Source organism: Hylobates moloch, unplaced genomic scaffold (assembly GCF_009828535.3).
Source record: "Hylobates moloch isolate HMO894 unplaced genomic scaffold, HMol_V3 SCAFFOLD_9, whole genome shotgun sequence".
Taxonomy (NCBI): Eukaryota; Metazoa; Chordata; class Mammalia; order Primates; family Hylobatidae; genus Hylobates; species Hylobates moloch.
Window position 1 is genome coordinate 60,814,297 of NW_026652284.1, and position 26,062 is coordinate 60,840,358.

The following is a 26,062-nucleotide window of genomic DNA, read 5'->3' on the forward strand; positions in this document are numbered from 1 at the left end:
TCAGTCAGATGTGTTTGATTTTTTTTTTTTAATAATAGCTGTGTATTGCACCACCACTGTTCACTCCATTTCTTGATTACTCACAAATTAATATATTTGAGTATCGCTTTTTAAAAACTTGATAATTGTTTTCCTTGGTTTGGGAGTTTTTTAAAAAGTCAATAAAGTTTAATATTAATGTTTTTTATCCAATTACAGGAGTCAGAAATACCATCAGAGGAGGGATACTGTGACTTTAATAGTAGGCCAAATGAGAACTCTTATTGCTATCAACTTCTGCGACAACTAAATGAACAGAGAAAGAAAGGTATTCTTTGTGATGTCAGCATTGTGGTAAGCGGAAAAATCTTCAAAGCTCATAAGAACATCCTGGTTGCAGGCAGCCGTTTCTTTAAGACTTTATATTGCTTTTCAAACAAAGAAAGCCCTAACCAAAACAATACTACCCACTTAGATATTGCTGCAGTTCAAGGTTTTTCAGTCATCTTGGACTTCTTGTATTCTGGTAACCTGGTGCTCACAAGCCAAAATGCCATTGAAGTTATGACAGTGGCCAGCTATCTTCAAATGAGTGAAGTCGTTCAAACTTGCCGAAATTTCATTAAAGATGCCTTAAATATAAGCATTAAATCAGAAGCTCCAGAGTCTGTAGTTGTGGACTATAATAATAGAAAACCAGTTAATAGAGATGGTCTGTCTTCATCACGGGATCAAAAAATTGCCAGTTTTTGGGCAACACGGAATCTTACCAATTTGGCCAGTAATGTAAAGATTGAAAATGATGGTTGTAATGTCGACGAGGGCCAAATAGAAAACTACCAAATGAATGACAGTAGTTGGGTCCAGGACGGATCTCCTGAAATGGCTGAAAATGAATCTGAAGGTCAAACAAAAGTGTTTATTTGGAATAATATGGGCTCCCAGGGAATTCAAGAGACTGGCAAAACAAGGAGGAAAAACCAAACTACAAAAAGATTTATTTATAATATTCCACCTAATAATGAAACGAATTTAGAAGATTGCTCAGTAATGCAGCCACCTGTTGCCTATCCAGAAGAAAATACACTACTCATCAAGGAAGAACCAGGTAAATATTGTATATACAAGGATACTTCCTTGTTCATCCTAATTCTAGTTGGATATAATCTTGAAGTATATTTTTAATTGAATTATTTTAATTATAAAGTAATACTAAAGTTGTTTACAGAAGAAAAGGGGACATCATTCAAACACGTAACATTTGGTATATTTTCTTTGTCTTTTTTTCAACACATACATATGTGGGTTTATCAAAAGATGTATTAATTGCCAGGTATTGCATATATTGTTAAGGAACGTGGACTCTGCTGCATGTACGGGTCTTTGACTTTCCTCATTTTTAGCCTCTGTGCTCACTATTTTATACCCAGTGCTGGGAAAGATAGAATCTTTAGTTGTAATATATGATCACTTTGTCATTTCAGAGACCCCCTTAACCTTTTTTATTTTGTTTTTGGCTGTTAAAATATATTTAAGTGTTTCAGAGAATTTTGCCAATTATGAGATTATGGTATTCTAGTTTGTTTAGGGCTACTGTTCTTCTGTTATTTTTTATTTATTTTTTTGAATTGGAGTCTCGCTCTATAGCCCAGGCTGGAGTCTCACTGCAAACTCCGCCTCCCAGGTTCAAGCGCTTCTTCTGCCTCAGCCTCCTGAGTAGCTGGTACTGCAGGTGCATGCCACCACACCCAGCTAATTTTTGTATTTTTAGTAGAGATGGGGTTTCACCATGTTGTCCAGGCTGGTATCAAACCCCCGACCTCAGGTGATCTGCTTGCCTCGGCCTCCCAGAGTGCTGGGATTACAGACATGAGCCACCACACCTGGCCTAGAGCATCTAGCTACTGTTCTGTTCTCACCATAGAAGCTATTTTGTTTGTCTACTGTAACCTGATTTTCATTCACCTTTGCATTCATTGCAAAGCCTCTGAGGCCTTTCTCTTCCATATGTTTCTCTCCAAAAGTTCTATAGGAATCTTAGAGAATCACATTTATGGTGAGAATTTTTTTAAAAGAAGGAGAAGACCACTGTTTTTAGTTTAATCTGGCTGTGCATATCTTTATTTGAAGAAGCTCAGTGGGTTTGAGGTTTCTTATGCATACCTGAGGCTTGTCCACCACTGTCATACATTATTTAATGCTTGTTTTTTTCACTTCAAAGCACCATAACTGTTCAGTGTCTGATTTATATGATGGTGGTCATCTGAGGATGGAGTATTTTCTGTTAAAGGAATCACTGTTTTTAGTTGCCAGAGGGCAAAATGCCATAGTAATCCTGTGAAATGTTCCTCTGGCTTTTAAGATTCGGGTTAGCTTTCAGTGGTAGGAATTTGTGTGTGTGTGTGTGTGTGTGTGAAATTTTTACTGTGAAAATCAGCAAGTGTGTATATATAATGAATACTATGTATCTTTTTCCTTGTACTTTATATCAAGTTTTAACAATAAAATCCCTGAGACAATTTGGTTAAATGAAGTATTAAGGGTAGATAGACTCCTTAGCTAGCACTTTGTTTTGTCTTAATATAGAAGACCTTGACAAATTTCTCATTAGAGCTACGTTGTCTTTCTGCTGTATGGATTATTTCTATTTAACAGTATGATGGGAACCCTGTAGTGTTTTTAAATATACACACTTTACCTTAAAGGAATAAATAAGATGTTTTGGGTGTAGTGGTTGTTTGATGGTAACTAATCAGCAGTAACCCCATTTAAAAAATTAATGCCACATATAGTTGGAGTGTTTAAAGAAAAGCATTAATAATGAACCACAACACATACTTTCAACAATAACATTACTAGCAATTTTTATCAAGTATCTCCTAGCCATGGTTGTATCAATGGACTAGTTCTATCATGAATTAATTGGTGGTCTAATATGCTTTATCTCTTACATCTGTTTTGTTTTTTGTGTGTTTTTTTGTTTGTTTGTTTTTAAACGGAGTCTCACTGTTGCCCAGGCTGGAGTGCAGTGGCACAGTCTTGGTTAACTGCAACCACTGCCTCCTGTGTTCAAGCGATTCTCCTACCTCAGCCTCCCAAGTAGCTGGGATTACAGGCACATGCCACCACGCCTGGCTAATTTTTTTATTATTACTAGAGACGGGGGTCTCACCATGCTGGCCAAGCTGGTCTCGAACTCCTGACCTCAAGTCCACCCACCTTGGCCTCCCAACATGTTGGGATTACATGCGTGAGCCACCGTGCCCAGCCATCTCTTAAAAAGGATTATTTTCATTTCATTGATAGCAGTTTGGTATCCGAACCTTGCTTAACTCACAAATTTGGTTCTATCCGTGCCACCAATGTTATTTGGTGGAAAAAATAAATGGGTCTCAAAAGAGCATTATGGTTGGGGTATAATATGATATAGAGCCAAGGACTGGCAAATTTTTACTGTAAAGGGCTAAAACAGTAAAAAAAAAAAGACTTACACCTTTGTTGGTCATAAAAATCAGCTCATCAACTCTGCCACTTGTGACATGAAAGCAGTCTTTTGTAATAGGTAAACAAATGAAGGTAGGTGTGTTCCAGTAAAACTTGCCAACCCTTTGTATATAGCAGTGGTTCTTAATCATGGGTATGCACGTTGGGATCACTTGGGAGCATTACATATTTTTTTTATTTTTTATTTTTTTATTTTTTTTTGAGACGGAGTCTCGCTGTTGCCCAGGCTGGAGTGCAGTGGCGCGATCTCCGCTTACTGCAGGCTCCGCCCCCCGGAGTTCACGCCATTCTCCTGCCTCAGGCTCCTGAGTAGCTGGGACTACAGGCGCCTGCCACCTCGTCCGGCTAATTTTTTGTATTTTTAGTAGAGACGGGGTTTCACCGTGTTAGCCAGGATGGTCTCGATCTCCTGACCTCGTGATCCGCCCGCCTTGGCCTCCCAAAGTGCTGGGATTACAGGCGTGAGCCACCGCGCCCGGCTTGGGAGCATTACATACTGTAAAGGGTCTCTATTCTGTGGATTCCAATTTAATTGGTATGGAATGTGGTTTGGATGTGGAATTTTTTTTAAAGTTCTACAGGTAATTTTATGAGTTAAGGTTGAGATCAGCAAATATTACTATATTAGAAGGAGCCTAAATTGAGTCAAACATAATGAATTTAAAATTTAAAAATAAGCTATGCCACCTACCCCCTGTAGTCCATGATCAAATTAAGCTCTTGTCCTCAGTTTCCTCATTAAAATATTGTGTTGATTTTATTAGAATTATTATGAAAATTAAGTGACAAATATGAAGTAACTCTCTTGGTCATGGCAATCCTCCTTAAACTTGGAAAAGACAATTGAGGTTATTCATATCAGTTTTCCGGTGCTGTGTACTTTCTACCAAATGCCAGATAGGTGGTCTTAGCCTCAGCTTGATTTTTTGACTGCTTGTAAAGACTTCCTTAAGCAGCTTCCAGTGTAGGATGACTGATTATTAGGTAGTCATTTTAAATGTAGCCAAAATTTGCTTCTCTATAACTTCCTAATTCTGTCGTTGGGAATAGTATAATTTATAATTCATTAATTAATTAATTTATGTTTTTTGAGAGACAGAGTCTCCCTGTGTCACCAAGGCTGGAGTGCAATTGCATGATTTTGGCTCACTGAAACCTCCGCCTCCCAGATTCAAGCATTCTCCTGCCTCAGCTTCCCAGGTAGCTGGGACTACAGCGTGCACCACTGCACACAGCTAATTTTTGTATTTTGTATTTTTAGTAGAGGGTTTCACTATATGTTGGCCAGTCTGGTCTCAAACTCCTGACCACAAGTGATCTGCCCACTTTGACCTCCCAAAGTGCTGGGAATACAGGCGTGAGCCACTGCGCCCTGCCTGGAATAGTATAATTTAAACCTAACCTCATTCCTCTAATCTACCTGATGACCCTTCAAATGTTAGACATTTAAAAAGTCCTGTTTTTGTAGGCTGTGTGCTCTTCTGCCCACCTTGTGATGAATACACAGAATTTACTCTAACTTTCCAGGCAAGTTCTGATCAATATAGAACACAGTCAGCCTGTGTTTACCAACGTTAAGGCCTTCCCAAGGTCATTCAGCTAGTAAGGGTAGAAAGAGGCAGGTTTCATATTTAGGACTATCCTGCATTAAAACCTTGCAATTAACTACTAAAGTAGTAGATTCCTATCTTTTTAAAAAAATTAGTTCCTTTTGGGGGAAGGAGGGGAGGGATAGCATTAGGAGATATACCTAATGCCAAATGATGAGTTAATGGGTGCAGCACACCAACATGGCACATGTATACATATGTAACAAACCTGCACATTGTGCACATGTACCCTAAAACTTAAAGTATAATAATAATAAAATTTAAAAAATTAGTTCCTTTTAACTTTAAAATATTTTTATGATCCCCAGCATTATTAGTTATGCTTTAATTTCCATTTATTGAGAAAACAGTTTTCCATGAAATAAATGCTTTTAAATGAATTTAAAGTTCTATAGCAAACATCTGAAAAGTCTTAGTGAATTGTTCAATCTGCAAACAATACTTGGCATGTTTGGATTTGGGAGGGTCTCTTCTAGTTACTGTGTCTTCCCCCAGGTCTTCAGCACAGAGCTTGTAAGATACAGCTCTAATAACGCTGTCCTGTATAATGTTGAAGCTTTTGTTTGGGTGCCTTTTAAAGATTGAGATAAGAAGGTGTATCCATATCTGCAGGGTTTTTATTCAGATGGTATTTTTTATCTTGAAATTAACATATTTGTTGTTTGACTCACTACAGAGTCATATTTGTTGTTTGACTTCACTTCAGATCATTTCTTATACACAAGAATATTTGAAGGTAGAACTCAGAAAAAGTTAGAAATTTCTGTTCTAAGAGAATATACACATACTGGGATTATGGAATAATTAAAACTGTCAGCAAAAACTAAAATCTGGGTAATCAAATAAGGGTAAAAATGATGTCATGAGTGAATTGCTCTGATAATGTAGCAATTTCAAAATCCTTGTCTTGCTGATTTACAACCGGGAAACATTAGATTTTAGCCAAATAAAGCAGATAACCTGAGATTAGAAATTGAATTACAGAAGTACAGATAACTAGTGCCTAAATTTGTTTTACAACGTGTATTCACACATGTTGTGTCCCATTTAACTAGAACAAGTCAGGTGTTAATCTCATTTTTTAAAATCACTTTATTCTGTGGGCTCATGGAACATGGTTTTCTGAGCCTAGATTTTTAAATTTATACCTGTCGTACTAGCAACTTCTACCTATTACAAATAATTTTACTCTACTCTGTATGTACGTTGCATGTGTACATACCTTATTTTGAAATGACAAAAGAAACAAATTAGTAAAATAAAGTAAAATTGGCAAAGAAGTTGAGTGCTCATCATGGATATAAATGTGGTTGCCCTAATTAAGCTTTTAATTGGCTCTAAAATACTAAACAGCCTTACTCAACAGAGAAAAACATACCAGTTCTACCAGGATGACAAACTTCCTGGTACTGACTTCTGAAAGGAATTTCTCCAATGTGGTTTTTTATGTAGTTGACACCAAGTAATATAATGGACAGTTTCCTCAGATATTTTCTAGTAAATGCAGCAGTCGATTATTATATGTTTTAATCTTTGCCACAAGCTGATGTAGTTCTATGTAAATGATTTTTTTTTCCTTATGCCATACGAGTACTCAAATGTAAGGTAATTTTAGTTGATTAAAAGATAAAATTTAGAATTCTTTTAAATAACGTGGAAGTTTCTTTAACCTAGACTTCTGATGGAAAAATAGTTTTGCAGCATTTTTAGGTTTGTATTAATCTTTACAAGTAGAGTCGAAATCAGGTTTAAGCTTTGCATTTATTTGTGTAATTGCTTTTTTCGTAAAAAAGCAAACAATTTGGTACCTTGAAAACTATTTTGAGAAAAGAATATCCAAACCAGATAGATTTAAGAAATCGTAATAAGGCATATATTCGAGGCAGAGTCTTGCTCTGTCACCCAGGCTGGAGTACAGTGTCATGATCATGGCTTACAGAAACCTCAACCTCCTGGGCTCAAGTGATTCTCCCGCCTCACTCTCCCCCAATCAGCCCCACACAGTACTTGGGACTACAGGTGGGCGTGCACCACTATGCCTGGCTAATTTTTTTTTTTTTTTTTTTTTTTTAGTAAAGATGAAGTCTTATTTTGTTGCCAAGGAGGCTGGTCTCAGGCTCAAGGGATCCTCCAGCCTGACTTCCCAAAGTGCTGGGATTACAGGCTTGAGCCACTGTGTCCAGTCTAAAATATGTTTCAAAACCATGGGACATGGCTTTGGTGAAGGATACTTGGGCTTTACATTCAGTTTTGCCACAACATTAGCCTTGAGTGTATCCTAGACAGCCTCCCTAATTGGAAAGAAGTAAAATTTCTACCTTTAAATTCTGAAATCTTAAAAGCTCTGAGGACTCAAAGCTTTTTCTTAATCATGTTGGCAACAAATCAGCTATTTATATTTTTTTACTTCCTTAAATGTGAATATTCATGGGGTTTTTTTCTTTTTTTCTTTTTTTTTTGAGACGGAGTCTCGCTCTGTCGCCCAGGCTAGAGTGCAGTGGCGCAATCTCGGCTCACTGCAAGCTCCGCCTCCCGGGTTCACGCCATTCTCCTGCCTCAGCCTCTCCGAGTAGCTGGGACTGCAGGCGCCCGTCACCACGCCCGGCTAATTTTTTTGTATTTTTAGTAGAGACGGGGTTTCACCGTGGTCTCGATCTCCTGACCTCGTGATCCGCCCGCCTCGGCCTCCCAAAGTGCTGGGATTACAAGCGTGAGCCACCGCGCCCGACCTTTTCTTTTTTTTTTTTTTTGAGATGGAGTTTCACTCTTGCTGCCTAGGCTGAAGTGCAATGGTGTGATCTCGGCTCACTGCAACCTCCACCTCGTGGGTTCAAGCAATTCTCCTGCCTCAGCCTCCCGAGTAGCTGAGATTACAGGCATGTGCCGCCATGCCTGGCTAATTTTGTATTTTTAGTAGAGACGAGACAGGGTTTCTCCATGTTGGTCAGGCTGGTCTTGAACTCCTGACCTCAGGTGATCCCTCCCCCTTGGCCTCCCAAAGTGCTGGGATTGCAGGCGTGAGCCAGCACGCCCTGCAAATATTCATGTTTTATTGTATAAATATTAGTGTTTTGTATAAATATTAATGTTTTGATTGTAGGGTACTACTCCAGACCCCACATGGGGTGTTACAGTCATAGCTATAAAATCTGAAAAATTCTGCATTCTAAATCTTACCCCAAGGGTCTCACTTAACAGATTTATGGACCTGGATTAGTTTTTATTCTCTTAGGAGATTCTGAGTGTTTTGCTAAACCTCTTAGGCATCCTATGGAGTATGCTATGAAGGATGAGCTACAAATCAGAATTTAATTTCATTTTTCATTAGTAACTTGGGAGGGGTTCTAATAATTGGGAGGGTGCTGAAGGCCAGATGCTTACTTATGTATTTATTTATTTTATTTTATTAAGAGACAAGATCTCCCTCTGAGGCCGGGTGCGGTGGCTCACGCCTGTAATCCCAGCACTTTGGGAGGCCGAGGCGGGCAGATCATGAGGGCAAGAGATCGAGACCATCCTGGCTAACACGGTGAAACCCCGTGTCTACTAAAAATACAAAAAAAATTAGTCAGGCGTGGTGGCGGGTGCCTGTAGTCCCAGCTACTCAGGAGGCTGAGGCAGGAGATTGGCTTGAACCCGGGAGCAGAGGTTGCAGTGAGCCGAGATTGCGCCACTGCACTCTGGCCTGGGGGACAGAGCGAGACTCCATCTCAAAAAAAAAAAAAAAAAAGGTCTCCCTCTGTTACCCAGGCTGGAGTGCAGTGATCATAGCTCACTGCAGCCTCAAACCCCTGGGCTCAGGTGATCCTCCTGCCTCAGCCTCCTGAGTAGCATGGGCCACCACTCTTGGCTAATTTTTTTTAGATATTTAAGATAGAGACAGGGTCTCCTTATGTTGCCCACACTGGTCTCCAGCTCTTGGGCTCAACTCTCCTCCTGCCTCAGCCTCCCAGAGTCCTGAGGTTGCAGGCATGAGCCACCGTACCCAGCCCTGATGCTTATTTTTAAAAATAAATAATAGCTAATGAGTTATATCATATACTAATGCATAAGAATCTTCAGTATTTAATTTTAAAAGATGGTAGTACGCAACCATATGGTAATGGAAATAGTCTGTCACTTTTTCCCCTTTTGCTCTGCTTACTATTGCTTTCCTTCCCTGTATCATACTTGACCCAAGAAGTGGCTGCTGCACTGGTGATTATTACCTGTAAGTTAGAAACTCTTCAAGTGGTCAGAATAAAGCTGAAGAGCTGTAGAAGTCTTAATGTGGGTCAGTTAAGGCATTTTTGTGACTTCTTCCTGCTAAAGGTGTTAAGTTGTCTAAACCATATAAATGTCAGTCCCTGAAAGTTTTTTATAGAACTGAATTTTTGGTTTCTGATACAGACTTAATATATAGTAGGGTGACCAGATAGTGTAAATTTTCATTCAAAGCTTTACTCTTCAGAAATGTTACAACTTTCTGGGAACTCCAAAATAGCTTTCCACATATAATAGGAAATTTGGAAACGTTTTCATTTAAAATCTAAAGACACTGAGCAATAGGCCACATAATGTCAAGATTGAGGAGTCCCTTATGCGGAACTTATTCACAATAGGGTGACTGTGGGGTAGAAACATACTCAGTGCCATGTGATAAATGTTAAAATTAGATTATTTAAGATGCATGACGGGGTGCAGTGGAACAGTCCTAACTGCCCAGAAGAGTTGGGGAAAGCTTCATAGAGAAGGCAGTGTGAGTGGATCTTTTGTTATGTAGGAGTTTGCTAGGAGGGGAAGAAGAGCATTCATTGACTTGCAAGATGGGAAGAAATTGGAATAAGTGGGTAGAAGAATAGAAAAGGGGTAGTGTTGTGGGGACGTCTCCAATTTCCTGCCACCTTGTCTATAGGTATAACTAGTTATTTTTGTATTGTAATAAATTGTGACTTGTTTTATAGACTGAAGTAGTGAGTGGTTTTTAACTAGAGATTTGATCTGTTTATATTGCATTTAAGACTAAAAAGTTTAAGAGCATTTTTCATGGCTTGGAGGTGGGGCATGTACTGAGGGGACCTGTTAGGGAGAAATAACAGCACTTTGGAATAATGCAAGGAAGAAACAGTTGAATGTAGTCTAAGTAAGATGGGGCAGTCACTTGTCAATGAGTTTGCGAGTGAAAGGGAAGCTGTTTTGAGTTTAAAAGGCCGCTACAGGAACTGTAAAGGGTGGTTTATATAATACATTTGCGACTGAATTTACTCTCCACTGAAAGGAGAAAACTGAAGAGAAAAAATCTGTACCTGTTCGGGGGGTGGGAAAACACCGAACACATTTACTTTTAGTTCTGAAACTGTCACCATAAGGGAAACTTGCGCTAATATGTGTTTATATGAAAATGGAAGTTGAGTAGATCTTAGTCTGAGTTTTCATACAACTTGTTTACCTGTTTCTTAAAACTTCTTTCCCAGGGTCTTGTCTCATATCTTTTCAAGAGTATTTGTGTTCTAAGAAAATCTGGATTAGTCTGCACTTGCCTAATGGCTGGAATATTGAGAACCACAAGCAAATGGTCAGGGAAACCTTCTTTCTAACTCAGTCTTATTTAATTTAGCATTCACAGGCAGGTGCTGTACTACTTACTTCGCACATGATTTGGAAGGGTTGCTAGCCCACCGTGATCTAAGATTCCTGTCATGACCAAGGCACCAAGATTAGTCTTGTCTTTAATGATACCTTGTTTTGTCTTGTACTTTGCTCAATATTTTCATTTACTAATATCATTGGTCATGGGCACATTTTGGGGAGGTAGAGACTGAGATTTAGACCAGTCGACCAGTCTTTTAATCCCATCTCATTCTTTTTCCACTGTTACCAGATTTTCAAAAATCTATGGTAATATTTTCATTTTTTTAGGAGACAGGGTCTTGGTCTTTCACCTATGGAGGGAGTGCAGTGGCGTGATCGTAGCTCGCTGCAGCCTTGAACTCCTCGTGGGCTCAAGCAATCCTCCTACCTTGGCCTCCTCCCAAAGTGCTGGGATTACAGACATGAGCCATTGTACCCGTCCTTCCATGAATAGTACCTCTCATGAAGATATTTTTTAAAATGTAATACATGGTTAATTAGAGAAGTATATAAATGTGAATTCTAAGGAGGAGGTTGCTTTAAAGTAGACAAAAAGTATTACTGTAAAGAGCAATGATAGCTAGTACCTTGGTATCTTTAAGATTTTGGAGAATGTATTGTTAAATAAAGGGAAGGTAATAAAGTGGATGCTGGCTTAACACAGAGTGGAATTAATGTTTATTTTTGTTCATTTCACAAAAAGAGCATATCAAGTATCAGTAGCAAAGTATGTGTGAATATACTTCTGCACTCATGTTCCCAGCATTGCAAATTGTAGTTTTTTGATTGCCTGCTTATGTGCCAGGCCCTGAGGCTTGGTGCTTGTAATAAACTGTCAGGAAGCAATGTAATACAGTTACTAAATAGTGCAGACCTCTGCCACTAGCTTGTTATTTAACCTCCCTCAGCCTTAGTTTACTCATTGATAAAAAGTTGAAAGATTTTACTGCTGTATGCATACAATCCATTTTTGTTATAGGGATTGCTATTATCTGTTCACTGAGAAAAGACATTTTTTAAAATAGAAGAAATCCTACATGGCTTGTCATTTAGCTCTGGTCATTTGAATATTACCTACCACCCATGTACCTGTCACCAGTCAGAAAAATAGCTGTCATCTTGTGAAACCAGTGTGGTGTGTGTGTGTGCGTTTTAGACAAGTGCAGTAGTGAGAAGAAGGGAAAGGAAACTAATGTTTGAATCAGTCTTCAGAAAGGATTTGTGCTGTTTGCAAAGAAATCTTAGCCCTTTTTTTGCTACCTTTAAATGAAGCATAAGATTCCCATAGGAAGATACTGGATATCACAAAAGCAGATGTATTAGAGTTTATTTTGTAATCTTGTAATTTTAGAGAAAAAGATGATGACCAAGAGTTGCTATCGTGCTTCCTAATGAAGCAAAATTCATTCGTGTCAAGTAAATGGTTGGTTGTTTGGCTTCTATTCCATTCATATCAACATCTCTAATAATGAGTTGCTAGGTGGTTTGGCTGGTTTTGAATAAGGTAAGCAGTGACATAATATATTGCTTCCTGAAAGTTAAGCACACTATTGTCAAAAGATTGTCAACTTGGAAGAACTCACCTGTTTTTGAGATTTGTTTTTGATATCAAGAACCAAGTAGTTGATGCCTTTCAAAAGAGACACAAGACAAATATACTTGCTATTTATTTCGTAAGGTTTTGGCCAAGGAGATCTATACTTGTTGTCCATGTAGAATTAGAAATCACAAATTCTAATATAATACTTTAGGGGTAGGGTAGGAGATAGGAAATGCCTCTTAAGAATTGAGGAAAGCCTTCAACAATTCACTATAGAATTTTGCGTAAATAGAAACCTGTATTTGGAAACCCACTTGGCAGAATTGTAAGAAATGTGCTTGAACAGACTGCATTTCAGAAGAATGATTTTTTAAAAAAAGATTGCGAAATCTAGTGAAATTGAATAATTGTACTTTTTATTTTTATTTCAATTTTGTTGAGACAGGGTCTCACTCTTGCCCAGGCTGGAGTATAGTGGTGTGATTGTAGCTCACTGCAGCCTTGGACTCCTGGGCTCAAGCCATCCTCCCGCCTCAGCCTCCTCAGTAGCTAGGACTAGTACATGCCTGGCCAATTTTATTTTTTGATTATTGAAATACAAAATAAAACCACTAAATTTCAATTAAATATTTTCAGTTCATGATAGGTTTTAGTTTAATTGTAGACCAAAAAACCAAATTATTCTTCAGGTACCATGAATTAAAACTAAACTTTGTTTAGTGATACAAGTTGCAAAGGGCAAGACTATTCAAGCCAGCATTTAACTATAATATATATCCCAAAGTGCTGGGATTACAGGCTTGAGCCACCATGCATGGCAAACAAAATTTTTAAAAGCCTTTTATTTATCATGCATTATGATAAATACTGGGAAAATACCTATATAGTATCCTATCTAGCTGTTATCCTAGATACCTAAACAGTATCCCCGTTCTTAAGGAGTGGGCAGAGGAGTTCTGTATCTATTTACTGTTCTTTCCACATTAAATACTTGTTCATTGTTCTGACTTCCAACCCATTTACTCTAAGCAATAATGCTACATTCTACTAATTTCACCCTACAGAGAAAAAAGAAGCCAACAGCCTGGTGGAATATCCTTAAGTTCTGGCTTTAACTTTCTATATACACTGCTTGTCTCTGCTGTCTCTCTTAAGTACCCAGACCTGTGCTCCTGTATCGCAAGACTTCTTAGGAATCTTACACAGTGGATAATTCCTTCTCTTTTCAGCAGTATCTTTAACTTCTCCCTTTGGTGACTCCTTCCTGTCAGTATTTACATATGTAATTTTCAGCTGGGTGCTGTGTTTCATGCCTGTAATCCCAGCATTTTGGGAGGCCAAGGCAGGAGGATTGCTTGAGCCCAGGCATTCAAGACCAGCCTGGGCAACACAGTGAGACCCTGTCTCTACAAAAAAATTACAAAAATTAACCAGGTGTGGTGGTGTGCACCTGTAGTCCCAACTATTTGAGAGGCTGAAGTAGGAGAATCGGTTGAACCTGGGAGGCAGAGGTTGCAGTGAGCTGAGATCCTGCCACTGCACTCCAGCCTGGGGGACAGAGGGAGACCCTGTCTCCAAAAAAATTACCTTTCAATTTCTTAAGAAAAAAATCAATCGTTACCCTATTTCTCACGCTTCCCTTTTATAGCTAAATTTCTCAAAAAGATTGTCAGTATTTTTTCTTAATTGATCATCTTCTTTTCTCTTCAGAACACAGACCACTTTTATTTTTTCTGCTTGCCCCACCTACTCACCAGTATCGCTCAGCAAGATTACCAGTGACATCCTAGGTGCTTATTGAATGAAAGTGATGTCCATTTTTAGCCCTCATCTTGAATTCTAGGGAGCATTGGCAAAGTGGACTACTTTCCCTTAAAAGTCTTTTATATATTTTTTGTAACTCATTAAATGTTAGGATTCTTCAGTATACTTAATCTTTTCTCACTGTCTCATCTGTTTCACTCCCATGGTTTTATTTGCCATCTATATTCTGTATTCTGACAAAAACTTTTTTTTTTTTTGAGTTGGGGTTTCACTCTGTCGCCCCAGGCTGGAGTGCAGGGGTGTGATTTCAGCTCACTGTAGCCTCTGCCTCCCGGGCTCAGGCGGATCCTCCCACCTCAGCCTCCCGAGTAGCTGGGACTACAGGTGTGTGCCACCACACTTGGTTGATTTTTGTATTTTTTTGTAGAGGTGTGATTTTTCCATGTTGACCAGGCTGATATCAAACTCCTGGCCTCAAGTGATCCGCCCACCTCAGCTTCTGAAAGTGCCGGATTATAGGCCTGAGCCACCACTTCCAGCCAAGCAGTCTAGCTTTAATTGGTCTTCTTCACTTCTGAACCAATATGGATGCACCAACAATGTTTTATACATCTAGCACTTACTAGTTAGTACTAGCAGTATTGTTTGAGTGCCAAGTACCATAATTGTAACACTTGGCTTGTTATATTATCCAATTAGATTCCTAGATCACATCTACGATATAGGTGGATGTAAATTAGGGAGAACCTAAGGCACATGGTCACATAGCCTGTAACAGAAATAGGAGTGGCACCTAATTCACCCTGGTTCTACAGCCCATTCCTAACCAGTACACTGTACTCACTGTACATGTCTTAGGCTTCTGTGAGCCTTGTAGTATTGAACACAGATAATTCATTACTTACAGATGGTACTTTTTATTTAAGAAACAGTTCCAAGAAAGAGTGATGTTTTGGGTGGTGGCTATGGTGTGGTTTGTAGATAAATTTTTCTATGTTTCCTTTTCAGATTTAGATGGTGCTCTACTCTCGGGGCCAGATGGTGATAGGAATGTGAATGCAAATTTATTGGCTGAAGCTGGCACTAGTCAAGATGGAGGTGATGCTGGTAGGTACAGTAAGATTTTAGCAACAGTACATTTAAGATTGGGAAGTGTTACATCTTACCTGCAGCCTACTGTAATTTCTCTCCCATAAGGGGGTTCTATTGTATATAACTACTTTCCATCTATGGTAGCTATGTTTATGATGACTGGAAAATTGGTAAATGCAAATTGATGTTTCTGGTTTTGTATGTTTGAGGGAGTCATTAGTTTTAAAAACTCCTACATATAAAAAGTAATTGAGTTAATATGCCTTATGGCTTCCTGCTGGTATATAGATATGGAACGGAAATGGTAATTACAATAATGGTTGATTTTATTTTAATTAGTTTTTATGCAAAATGATGGTGTAGTTAATGGTTATAGAAAATGTTGATTAGTTCTGTGTGATATCAGCAGTGCATTGGAGGAAGCTTGATGAATACAAAAACAAAGAATCCATGAGTATATTATGAATAAAATAGAATAAAAGAAAGTTATTCTTTACAGAAGAATGCCAAGCTGATAGAAGAATGATAGAATTGGAAAAATAGCTATTTTGCAACCCCCACAGGAAATAATTCAAAATCATCAGTGGATGTTAAGCCACTGTTAACGGGCTTGTCCCACTATGATTGGGTGAAAGGTTGTTGGGGAATATCATATTCACATGGTCTCAAATTATTCCCATAGATTCCCATAGATGATTTCCACTTGCAAAGGGGAAAAGGTAAATTTACAATAAAGAGATCTGAGGAAGATTGTCATAACTAAGTGATTAAACTTAGTGTCATTAATAAGAGAACAAACTAAAATTAAGGGCTGGCTGATTTGATGTACCACCTGGCATACAACATTTCCTATGCAGTATTCTTGAGAAACTGTTTAGCTTGTATCTAATGACAAAGGAAAACCCAGACATCGGTGTATACGACAGGTAGTCCAAACTCTAAAATGTTAATGTTATGACAGACAAGTGGGGAAACCACTAGATTGAAGGAGACCAAGGAAGTAAACTGAAGTGCAGCATGGATCTTGATTAGATCATGGGAACAAAAAATGACGAAAGAGGACATTTGGGGGCCAACTGGAAATTAGAATATGTAGTGTGTGTTAAGTGATATTCAATCAATTTTAAATTTCTTATACAGTGGTTATCTAGGAGCATGTTCTAGAAGATGCATTTAGGCTTGAAGTTACGAGCATGCATGTTTCCAAATAGTGCATAGAAAGCATGTATGTGTGTACATAAAAACTTGACAAAACTAGTATTTGTTGAAGATAGATATGAATGTTTATTGCTTGTTTCAATTTTATTAGCTTTGGAATTCTTTTCAAAGTTGGTGAGAAGAGAGACAGTGAGGTACTTGTTACAAAGAGTAGTCATGGGCTCTGAATTCAGTATGTACTGACCAAAATAAAGCCACATTTCTGAAGAAACCGCCTTAAGGTGGTTTCCCCTGACTGTTTAAAAGAATTTACAAAACAAGTTTTGAAATTAGCAGTTTGTACGTCAGATATGTTGAATTTTAAAGATTTTTTGCTTCTACAGAAAATCGCCAACAGCGCAAGAAGATGTTACTGCACTTGCTTTCTCAGTTTTGAAATGTAGTCCAAGAATGGGTTTAATTAGGGGTGTGTGAATTCATATGTAAAATTTTAAATTTGTAAACCTTTGATACAGGATTATTCCTCTTAAAGGGGACATTTTGATTCATTAGTATTTTTGCATCTGAGATCAGCCTTTGCTTGATGATTTTGATGTCAAAAACTTACATTGCTTTTTCCTTAGTTTTCTATTGTGGAATAATGTACCCAGAAGGATATTATTGATCAGTAAGCACCATTTTGAAGAGATCTATAATGACCTTAATGATCCTTAAGTGTATTGAATTACAATGACAGTACCTTTATTTAGGCCACTCTTGTAATTCCTACAAGTATTCTCTGTTGTAAGAATTAGGAGAGATAAAAGAAATTTGGGGCAAGGTTTGCGTAATTTGAATTACCACTTTGTATTCCAGATAGAGTATTCATTCCTTGTTATCATGGATGTTGAATCTTGGATTTTCAGTTTACAAATGGTTTTAGGGATATTCTTCTGTCTCCTTTTTCTTTTGAGATGGGGTCTCGCTCTGTCACCCAGGCTGGCCTGAATCTCATGGGCTCAAGCGATCCTCTCACAGCCTCTCAAATTACTGGGATGACAGGCACGAGCCACTGTGCCTGGCCTATTTCCTTATTATATGTTGTGAATAATATTTAATTGTAGATATTAGAACATCTAACGTGTCTTTTGATGCTAGTTTTCCAAGTATTTTGAGCAAGTCAGAAATACATATTGGCATTTGCTAGATAACGTTTATTCTATAAGTAATTGTAGGGCATATGTCTTAGACAATAGAAAAACCAAGGCAAGTAAGATAGGCACAGGAGTTTGACTTTGTACTGATTTAGACAAGAAATATGGATCATAAAGCTCAAACTTTGTTTAGAAATGTGAAACTAACAGTAGGTTGACCTCCAGGCTACCACCTCTGTCCCATTCTTTATCCCTCACACAGAAATGCTTCACTTTAGGATTCTTACAACTTACTCCCAAATACTAATTAGGTGCAGCTATAATGACTTATAGTTGAATTATATGTAGCTGTGGGTTCAGGGGGCTTTCTTTACATCAAAAACTGGTGAAGGTATTCCAAATACAGCACAGTTTACAGTAATAGTAATGATGTGCAGTTTTAAAATACTTTAGAGACATTTTTACTTTGTTGGGTATTAAGACTTTCACCAAAAAGGAATCTTAAGTTATCTTAATTTTTAAGAGGGACAGCATGTCTGGGAACATATATGGGAAATGATTCTTAGGAGATCCATTTGGGTAAACATTCTTTACTTTTAAAACCATGATGCCCATGGGAGGAAAATGTATTATTGCTGCTTGAGTGAACTGTATCTTGGCAAGGAGTGTTTTAGGCAGAGGAAAGCTTAAGCGCTTTGAATTGGGAGCATGCTTATCATGGACAAGGAACAGAACAGAGGTCGGTATAGTTGGAATAGAGTGACTGAAAGGAAAGGGCAGTTGGAAGCTAGGGCTCCACCAGGTAAAGCTTTGGAGGATATTGAAAGTCTCTAGCTTTTACTGTGAGGGTGGGTAGTCTTTGCAGCCTTGTAAGCTGAGTGGTGACCTGACTTAAGGTAGTGTTTTAAAGAATCTGTGATTTCTCTGCTGAGAACAGACTCTAGGAAGGCAACAGTGGAAGTAGAGAGACAAGTTTTTGGTGGCTACTGAAGACCGGCTAGGGGCTAGAGCTCATGATTGATTGAATCAGGGTGGCAATAGTTGTGGAAGATTCTGGATATATTCCTATTGCCAAAAGGTTCCTGGTCCAAGGAATTACATTAAAGGTGGAATTAAATCCAGTGGATATAATTCCTGTCCTTGCTAATCTGAAGATCCTTAGGCACATGCATTATTCTATTTTGATTCTATCTTCTGCATGTTATTTTATTTAAGGATGGAAAATTTCAGTGAACCCTGAGAGCATTCAGTTACCTTGCCCTAATATGTCTGAAACATCAAGGATCTAGTAATAGAACTTTACATTTTTAATTATCCTGTATATATTCTTTATTCTTAGTCTATTTTTCTATACCAATTAATCTTAAAATTATGTGCCTGTCCTGGATTTGTAATAAGGAGAATATCCCATTTGATAGCTGGGCTTTAGAGTGATACAATCTCAAGTGATAGAGTAGTTAGAAAAAGCAACTATTACGAGTTCTGGTTTGAGTCTACCCATCCTTTAAAAGGGTAATTTCTTGTGACGTCTGCACAATTAAATGATATTGACGTTTTTTTCTCCCCCCCGCCACCTTTTTTTTTTTTTTTTTTTTGAGACATGATCCCACTGTGTGGCCCTGGCGGGAGTGCAGTGGCGCAATCTTCAATCACTGCGACTCCCGGGCTCCAATGATCTTCCCAAGTAGCTGGGACTGCAGGCACACCACCATGGCCAGCTAATTTTTAAAATTTTTTTGTAGAGATGGAGATGGAGTTTCTCCGTGTTGCCCAGGCTGGTTGCAAACTCCTGGGCTCAAGTGATCCTTCTGCCTCAGCCTCCCAAAATGCTGGGATTATATGCATGAGCCACTGTGCCTGGCCCATGATTAATTTTTTTTTAACTGAATTTCTTCTACTATAGTTGAATAGTATTTTGTTTAATTGTGATAATAAAGTAGGAAGACATCTCAATTTTAGACTAAAATACAGTTTTATTTAACTCATATTATGAAATTCTATCATAATGCCCGCAGGATATAAATATATTTTCTGTTTTCTGACTCTGATGAGAGACAGATCTTTATTACCATTATTAATTCAGAATTTTTACTTGTACTAGGTACTTCACATGATTTCAAGTATGGTTTGATGCCTGGTCCTTCAAATGATTTCAAGTATGGTTTGATACCAGGTACTTCAAATGATTTCAAGTATGGATTGATACCAGGTGCTTCAAATGATTTCAAGTATGGATTATTGCCAGAATCTTGGCCCAAACAAGAAACCTGGGAAAATGGCAAGTATTAGTCAACTAAACAAATACAGAATTAATTAAATAATTGTTAACAATTAAGCTTTCATATTCTGCATTTTTTAAAAACCAAGTAGCAGGAGCTCCACGTAATTGCTGTTCTCAGAGATAAAGAAGTTTTGATAGCAAGTTTTCTGTTCAATGTGTAATAAGCACTTTCTCTTTTTTTAATTCTCATAGGTGAATCATCTCTAATCATGAACAAGTTAAAATGCCCTCATTGTAGCTATGTAGCCAAATACAGACGAACACTAAAAAGGCACTTGCTCATTCACACAGGAGTGAGATCATTTAGCTGTGATATTTGTGGAAAACTGTTTACTCGGAGAGAACATGTAAAAAGACATTCCCTGGTAAGTAACTTTAAATACAGCAGATCTTTGAGAGAAACTATATTTATGTCAGTGAAGTTTAAAGGGATTTAAACAGTTAATTGTGAATTTAAGGAAGATTGTCTCCTAAATTGCTTTAAACAAAGAGTTTGACTTTATGAACTGATAGTGAGCTTTTTACAGAGAAACAGTGGTATATTCATTCACTATTAAATGTGTGGTTTAATTTGAGTGGTTCAAATGCATTCTATTATATATAATATCCTTATATTGGATTTTTCCCCCCTTCAATTAGGTGCATAAAAAGGATAAAAAATACAAATGTATGGTGTGTAAGAAGATCTTCATGTTAGCAGCCAGTGTTGGAATAAGACATGGATCTCGACGTTATGGTGTTTGTGTAGACTGTGCAGATAAATCACAACCAGGAGGGCAAGAAGGTGTAGATCAGGGACAGGATACAGAATTCCCTCGGGATGAAGAATACGAGGAGAATGAAGTAGGAGAAGCTGATGAAGAGCTAGTTGATGACGGAGAAGATCAGAATGATCCCTCTCGATGGGATGAATCAGGAGAAGTTTGTATGTCTCTAGATGATTAATTGACCTACTATACTCCTCAAGGATGCTGCATTTGGACCTAATATGAATCGACAATTTGGATTGTTGAACTTGAAGGCTTGCAAAATATGGTACATGCTGGATAGTAGTTATGTTGCTGTGAAAACTGTAGGGTCAAAGCCTTATAGCAAAAAAAATTTTTTTTTTTATATTTGCACAGGACTATACAGCAAACAACCATGTGGTTGGATTATATGGAGTCCCCACATATTCAGTCAGTTATCAAAGTAAAATATTTTTTATTTATAGGATATACAGTAACTATTTGGGTCCTATGAAAATAGTCCTTAAAGAGCTTACATTCATGTACTACTTTAACATGAATGGAGAAAATCCATTTATGGAAGTACAGTGACAATTGACCCAATCACTCTGTCCATCAAACCACTCAGGCTAGTTTGTACTAGTAGAGTTTTGTTTCTATTTTTATTTTTATTAATTTTATTTTTTTTAATACAGATTTTCAGTGAGGGGCTTTTTCAACCCCGTTGGTTCTATTTTCTTGTATTTTTCCATTTAATTTGCTTCATAACTTAAACCAAGTCTCTTCTAGTCTTAGGTATTATTTCTCGATTTTGTGCTGATGGGCATGTTTATAAGAACTGGAGAGGTAATTTATTGGAATGAACTAACTGACTTCCTCCATTCCCCCCTTCCTTTTTGACATGAATTTTACTACACAAATGAAGAATGATGTTATGAAGTTACCGTGGCGAAGTTGACAAATACCACTAAAATGATTATGATTTAGAAGTAACTTTCTTCTGCTGCTCTAATCTGATAAATGGTTACTATATGATATTTTCTGACATGGTATTCGGTTTTGGGTATCTGTTACTTTGGCACTATTCTTGTTTGCCTCATTATTTTTGCCAGTGTACTATACCTCAGTCCTATTTGAAAGACCTAATTGAAAGAAAAATCATAGAAATAAGTAAAATGATTTGTTTTATAATTTATCCACCATGTCCAGTTTGGTTAGCTTGTTATGCAATATAAGTGAAATATCAGGTTTTTACCCGTGTCCCTTTTATCATTAAAATTAACACAAAATGTGCATTCTCTTTTGTTTCATACTTAGTGGGATATTGATTGTTTTGAAATTATGATCAATACTTAATTTATTTTTTTCTGTTCCTTGAAGTCACTACACCTTGATACAGTCTTTCTAATAGTCACCATGATTCAAGTCTCAAAAATCTTACAAATAAAATCCTGAGAAGCTTTATTATTCTGTAAACTAAATTCAGGTACAAAGGGTGACATATTGAGGTGAAATTGTCAGATTTACTTAGCCTGGTGACATGAATTAGCCGATTGTGGAACTCTCAGCAGCATTTCACGTATTGTTAACATGTATGGCATTTATTAGCATATTGTGTATTATATAAGATTGAGGGATGTCATATTTTCAGCTTTCTTTTAAATAAAAATTGAGTATATTTTCCTATTTTATATCAGGTAACTAAATTATGCTAGTTATGTGGAAAAAATTGCAAAGATGCTTTGACAGATATAATCCCTTTGGTGCTCCATCTGATCAAAGTTGAAAAGTTGATGTTTTTTAAGAGACAAGCTTTATCATTGTCTCTGATTTCAGTAGAATAATGGTTTATTAGACAATGATGTTTCTGCTTGGATAAATCAAAGATAAATTACAGTTACATGGTTAGATGCATCTTTTGTCATCTATATTGTAGTTTCTACATAACTGTAAACCTGACAGATAAGAATAGTTTCGGTTTGATTTTTGTTTAAAACAGATGAGTACATCTTAATGTTCTAGACAAATGAGTAAAATGTATTTCTGGTAGAAATTAGTTGGGCAAAGATACTATGAATGAAAAAGTATTTTAAACGTAAAATGTTCTTTGTGAATATGTAAGTATAGTATAAAGATTTCTTTCATCCCATTTATCCCCTTCCTTTAAATAAACTAGTTTACAATTGGTAGATCTGTCTATATATAAATATATATTAAAGAACAAAGATATATATCTAAAAATCACCTAAATCTGCTTTATTAGACTACAGTTCACTTATTGCATAGAAACTGGACTTGGCTTTACATTCTTAATGTACTTTTACTTTTCCTCAAGATATGAACTTACTCTCTTGAAGCTGAATTTTCTTTTACTACTTAAATCATTTATGTATATCTGGTAAATTATGACCAAATTTTTGTTAGATTGCATACAGTAAATTGAAATACACACTTGGTACACTACGGGATTGTTGTGCTTTTGTTTGGTTTTAGTTGGAAATAAGGTTTGATGTAGATGGCTTGTTACTGTTAATTTAAAATATTCTATAATTGTCCATTACTTTTATGTTGTGTTGTGACAGATTTGGCTATATTTTTAGTCAATTGAAATATGATACTTTAAAAGTTTGTTTTTAGGTAATCCAAAGGAAAAGTGTTTATACTCTTGAATATATTAGCCTCAGCCTATATAAAAATTTCTTTGAAGTAAACATTTTACCAGAAACAGAATTGACAGATTTTTCTACTTGCTGACTGCCTAACTTATTTTGTTTCATGATCTCGAGGGACTGCCTTTTCCCATGTAGATCTTTTTAAAAAATAGTTTTAGTACTAAGGTATACTACTGGACATTTCTATTTTTTTAAGTGTATTCTTTTTCTGACTTACAGTAAAATTTCAGGAAGTTGATAGATACTAAGAACTTATGATTGGTCTCAGAGGTAACAATGAAGTACTCATAATTTTGTCTGTGGAACTCTGGCAGAATCATGTTACACATTTGGCGAAGTTGTCTCTTGTAATTTATATTTTAAATGAAAAAGTATTTTAGAGCTTTTAATTTTAATGAAGGGGAAGAGTATAAACTTTCTTTCATATTCACTCTGTAGTTACAGACCGTCTCATAAATCAAGATTGTGCATTATTTCTTAGAGTTCTCAGAGACAGATACTTCCATATGGACCCCTGTTCATTTTTCTTATTTACTAGATATTTTGCTAAATTTAGCACACTAGCAATTAAGAGTTTAAAAAAGAAGAAACGTTATAGGAAAGGGAAACTGAACAGTAATGAGTAGCTTTGAAATTGGGGAAAACACACTAGCTGTGTTAGGTACAGCTATCCTAATGGAAAAGAGTGAGCTAAATGCGTTAATTCATGTAAAGTGCTTAGAACACTGGTACATAATAGGTGCATAACACATCTTAAAGTTGTTTAATAATAGATAAGAACCAAGAGGAAAAAGAAATAAGAAAAGATGGGGGGAAGGAAGGAGAAAATAGGAAATGAAAGGATTAGGACTTGGGCATTTATATTAATACAAAATGGTGTAAACAGCCTGAATATCACTGGAGTAGTATCATACGGGGGAAAGTGTGATGGAAAATAGCTTTTTAAAAATCTTAAATTTTAAAACTTTAGTAAGCTTTATTTATATTTTTTAGGATTTTCTGAACATAGCATGAAGGGTTTAGATTCATTTTTCTGAAAAACGATTCAGTAAACTACCAATTTTTTTTTTTTGAGTGCCCACACTTGCCGTTGTGCTGTATACATGATTTTACCTTAATCCTCTACAAGTTAGGTGCTAATTGTCTCCATTTTATAGATGAGGAAAGGCTCAGAGAAATTCAGAAACTTGGCTAATTTAACACAGCTGTGATAGAGCTCGGATTTGACCACGTCTGATTCTGAAGCCCATACTCTTTCAGGGAGGCTCTGTTGCTGCTTCATTAAACAACTCTTGTAGAATTTCAGCTCTTAATGGAGTCTCTGGATTTATATTTTTCCTATAAGACAGCTGTGTTTAGAATTTTGAGTGTCTTTCCTCCCCCCAACAAATTTCCTTACTACTCTTTCCTCATAAAGCAGTTGTTTTGTCACTTTGACTATATTAAGACACATCAGTGTAGCACTTGCTCTTAACCGGCTGTGGCATTTTAATTTTATAAAAGAATGGTTTTTATCTGAAGAACTAGATAGAAACCCCAGTTTTTGTGCCGTTCAGTCACCCAGATCCTTAAACTTAACTATGGTACATAATATCCACACTTAGAACTAACAGGTGTTTAGTCACTTTAGGACTTAAAATGGAAAGTTTTTTTTTTCCTGCTGTATCCCTGCTTTCAACTGAAGTTAAAGAATTCTAGATAGTTTAAAATGTGTTAGGGATAAGCACACTTCAAAAGATGTTTTCTAGCCCTAAATTTTATGACATTGGGTACTTAAATTTGGAGTACACTAGCTATTGAGAACAATATTTTGGGTTGAGGAGAGATGGTTGAGGCCATTATTTAGTGGGAGCATTGGCATTTTGAACACTGTAAACATAGAAGAACACTTCCGCCTGCTGTTTGTAAAAGCTCTTTGGGAAGATCTTTTACGAAGACCAACTTTTTAAAATGTAAATTACCTACCTAATATAAGTGTCCTAAGACATGTATGTAAACTTCCGAAACTGTTTTGTCTGTGTATTTAGAAAATACACAAGAATCTTTATTCAAACCTAAAAATATAAACTTGTGAGCACTAAACTGCTTCTGGCTTTGTGAATTTTATTGACTGACATTTAATTCAGATTTCTTTGCAAGTGTACTAATTTAGGCTAACTGGGGTAAGGGGAACACCTTAATGAACTTTTGACTTATGTATAATTCAGATATCTTTGTACTTAAGGCTTACAAGTTTGAATTATAGAATACTATAAGGGTTTTTTATTTGTATGTTTTTATATGAAAGTACATAAATGACAGACTACCTCCAAGTAATCCTGCTTTAATTAATAGCAGTGATTTGTAATCAGTGTTATCTTTTAAGATTCTCTACAGGTTTTAGAAAATATTAAAAATTCCCCTGTAATTTACATTTGTGCATAATCTTGGAAATGGGTTGAAAAGCAAAGGTAAACTGCTTCATCCCATGTTGTTGTATATTTGTGGACTGATTGACTACAAGTGATGTGATGTTATAAATTTCAAGTCTTTGAAACTTAATGTAGAGAAAACATAACTAGCTTTTTAGGTTATTTCAAAGTTAGTAATAGAGCAAAGGAAATCAGAACTGGCCAGATATTCAGACTTGACTTAGAAAAATAGGAGTTCGTTGATTTTGTTTGGAGAAGGGCACAATAAAGGGGAGCCCACATAGCATTATAATGCCTAGTACCTTTAAACATGTAAAGAGCTATCATGAGGCAGAAGAATTAAGAAACTTTATATGTTTCTAAGGGGTCATGATTGGGACCATTGGCTCAAGATTGAAAATCGGTTTTTAATTATCCAAAGATGAAATGGGGCTGCTTCAGAAAAAGGTCTACCACTGGAGATAACGCTACGTAAAGTGAAAGAGATTACTTAATCATTTTGGCTAAGGCAGTATTGACCAAACATTTCTATTTCAGAGTTGGATTTGTACTTAGTTTTTTTTTTAGGTGTTGGGACCCT

The 26,062-nt window shown here is 36.8% G+C and overlaps 1 protein-coding gene across 2 annotated transcripts in view; it reads left to right on the top strand.

Moving 5' to 3' along the window:
• The window catches only part of ZBTB10 (zinc finger and BTB domain containing 10), a 38,729-nt gene extending 13,576 nt beyond the window's left edge, over window positions 1-25,153 (top strand). For both annotated transcript variants that reach the window (XM_032759912.2, XM_032759911.2), the window contains exons 2-6: window positions 199-1,087; window positions 15,016-15,114; window positions 19,492-19,668; window positions 19,864-20,036; window positions 20,311-25,153. In XM_032759912.2, coding sequence (XP_032615803.1) covers window positions 199-1,087; window positions 15,016-15,114; window positions 19,492-19,668; window positions 19,864-20,036; window positions 20,311-20,616 — 1,644 coding nt within the window. In that variant the 3' untranslated portion in view covers window positions 20,617-25,153. The remainder of the gene's footprint in view (window positions 1-198; window positions 1,088-15,015; window positions 15,115-19,491; window positions 19,669-19,863; window positions 20,037-20,310) is intronic.
• The last annotated feature ends 909 nt before the right edge of the window (window positions 25,154-26,062 follow it).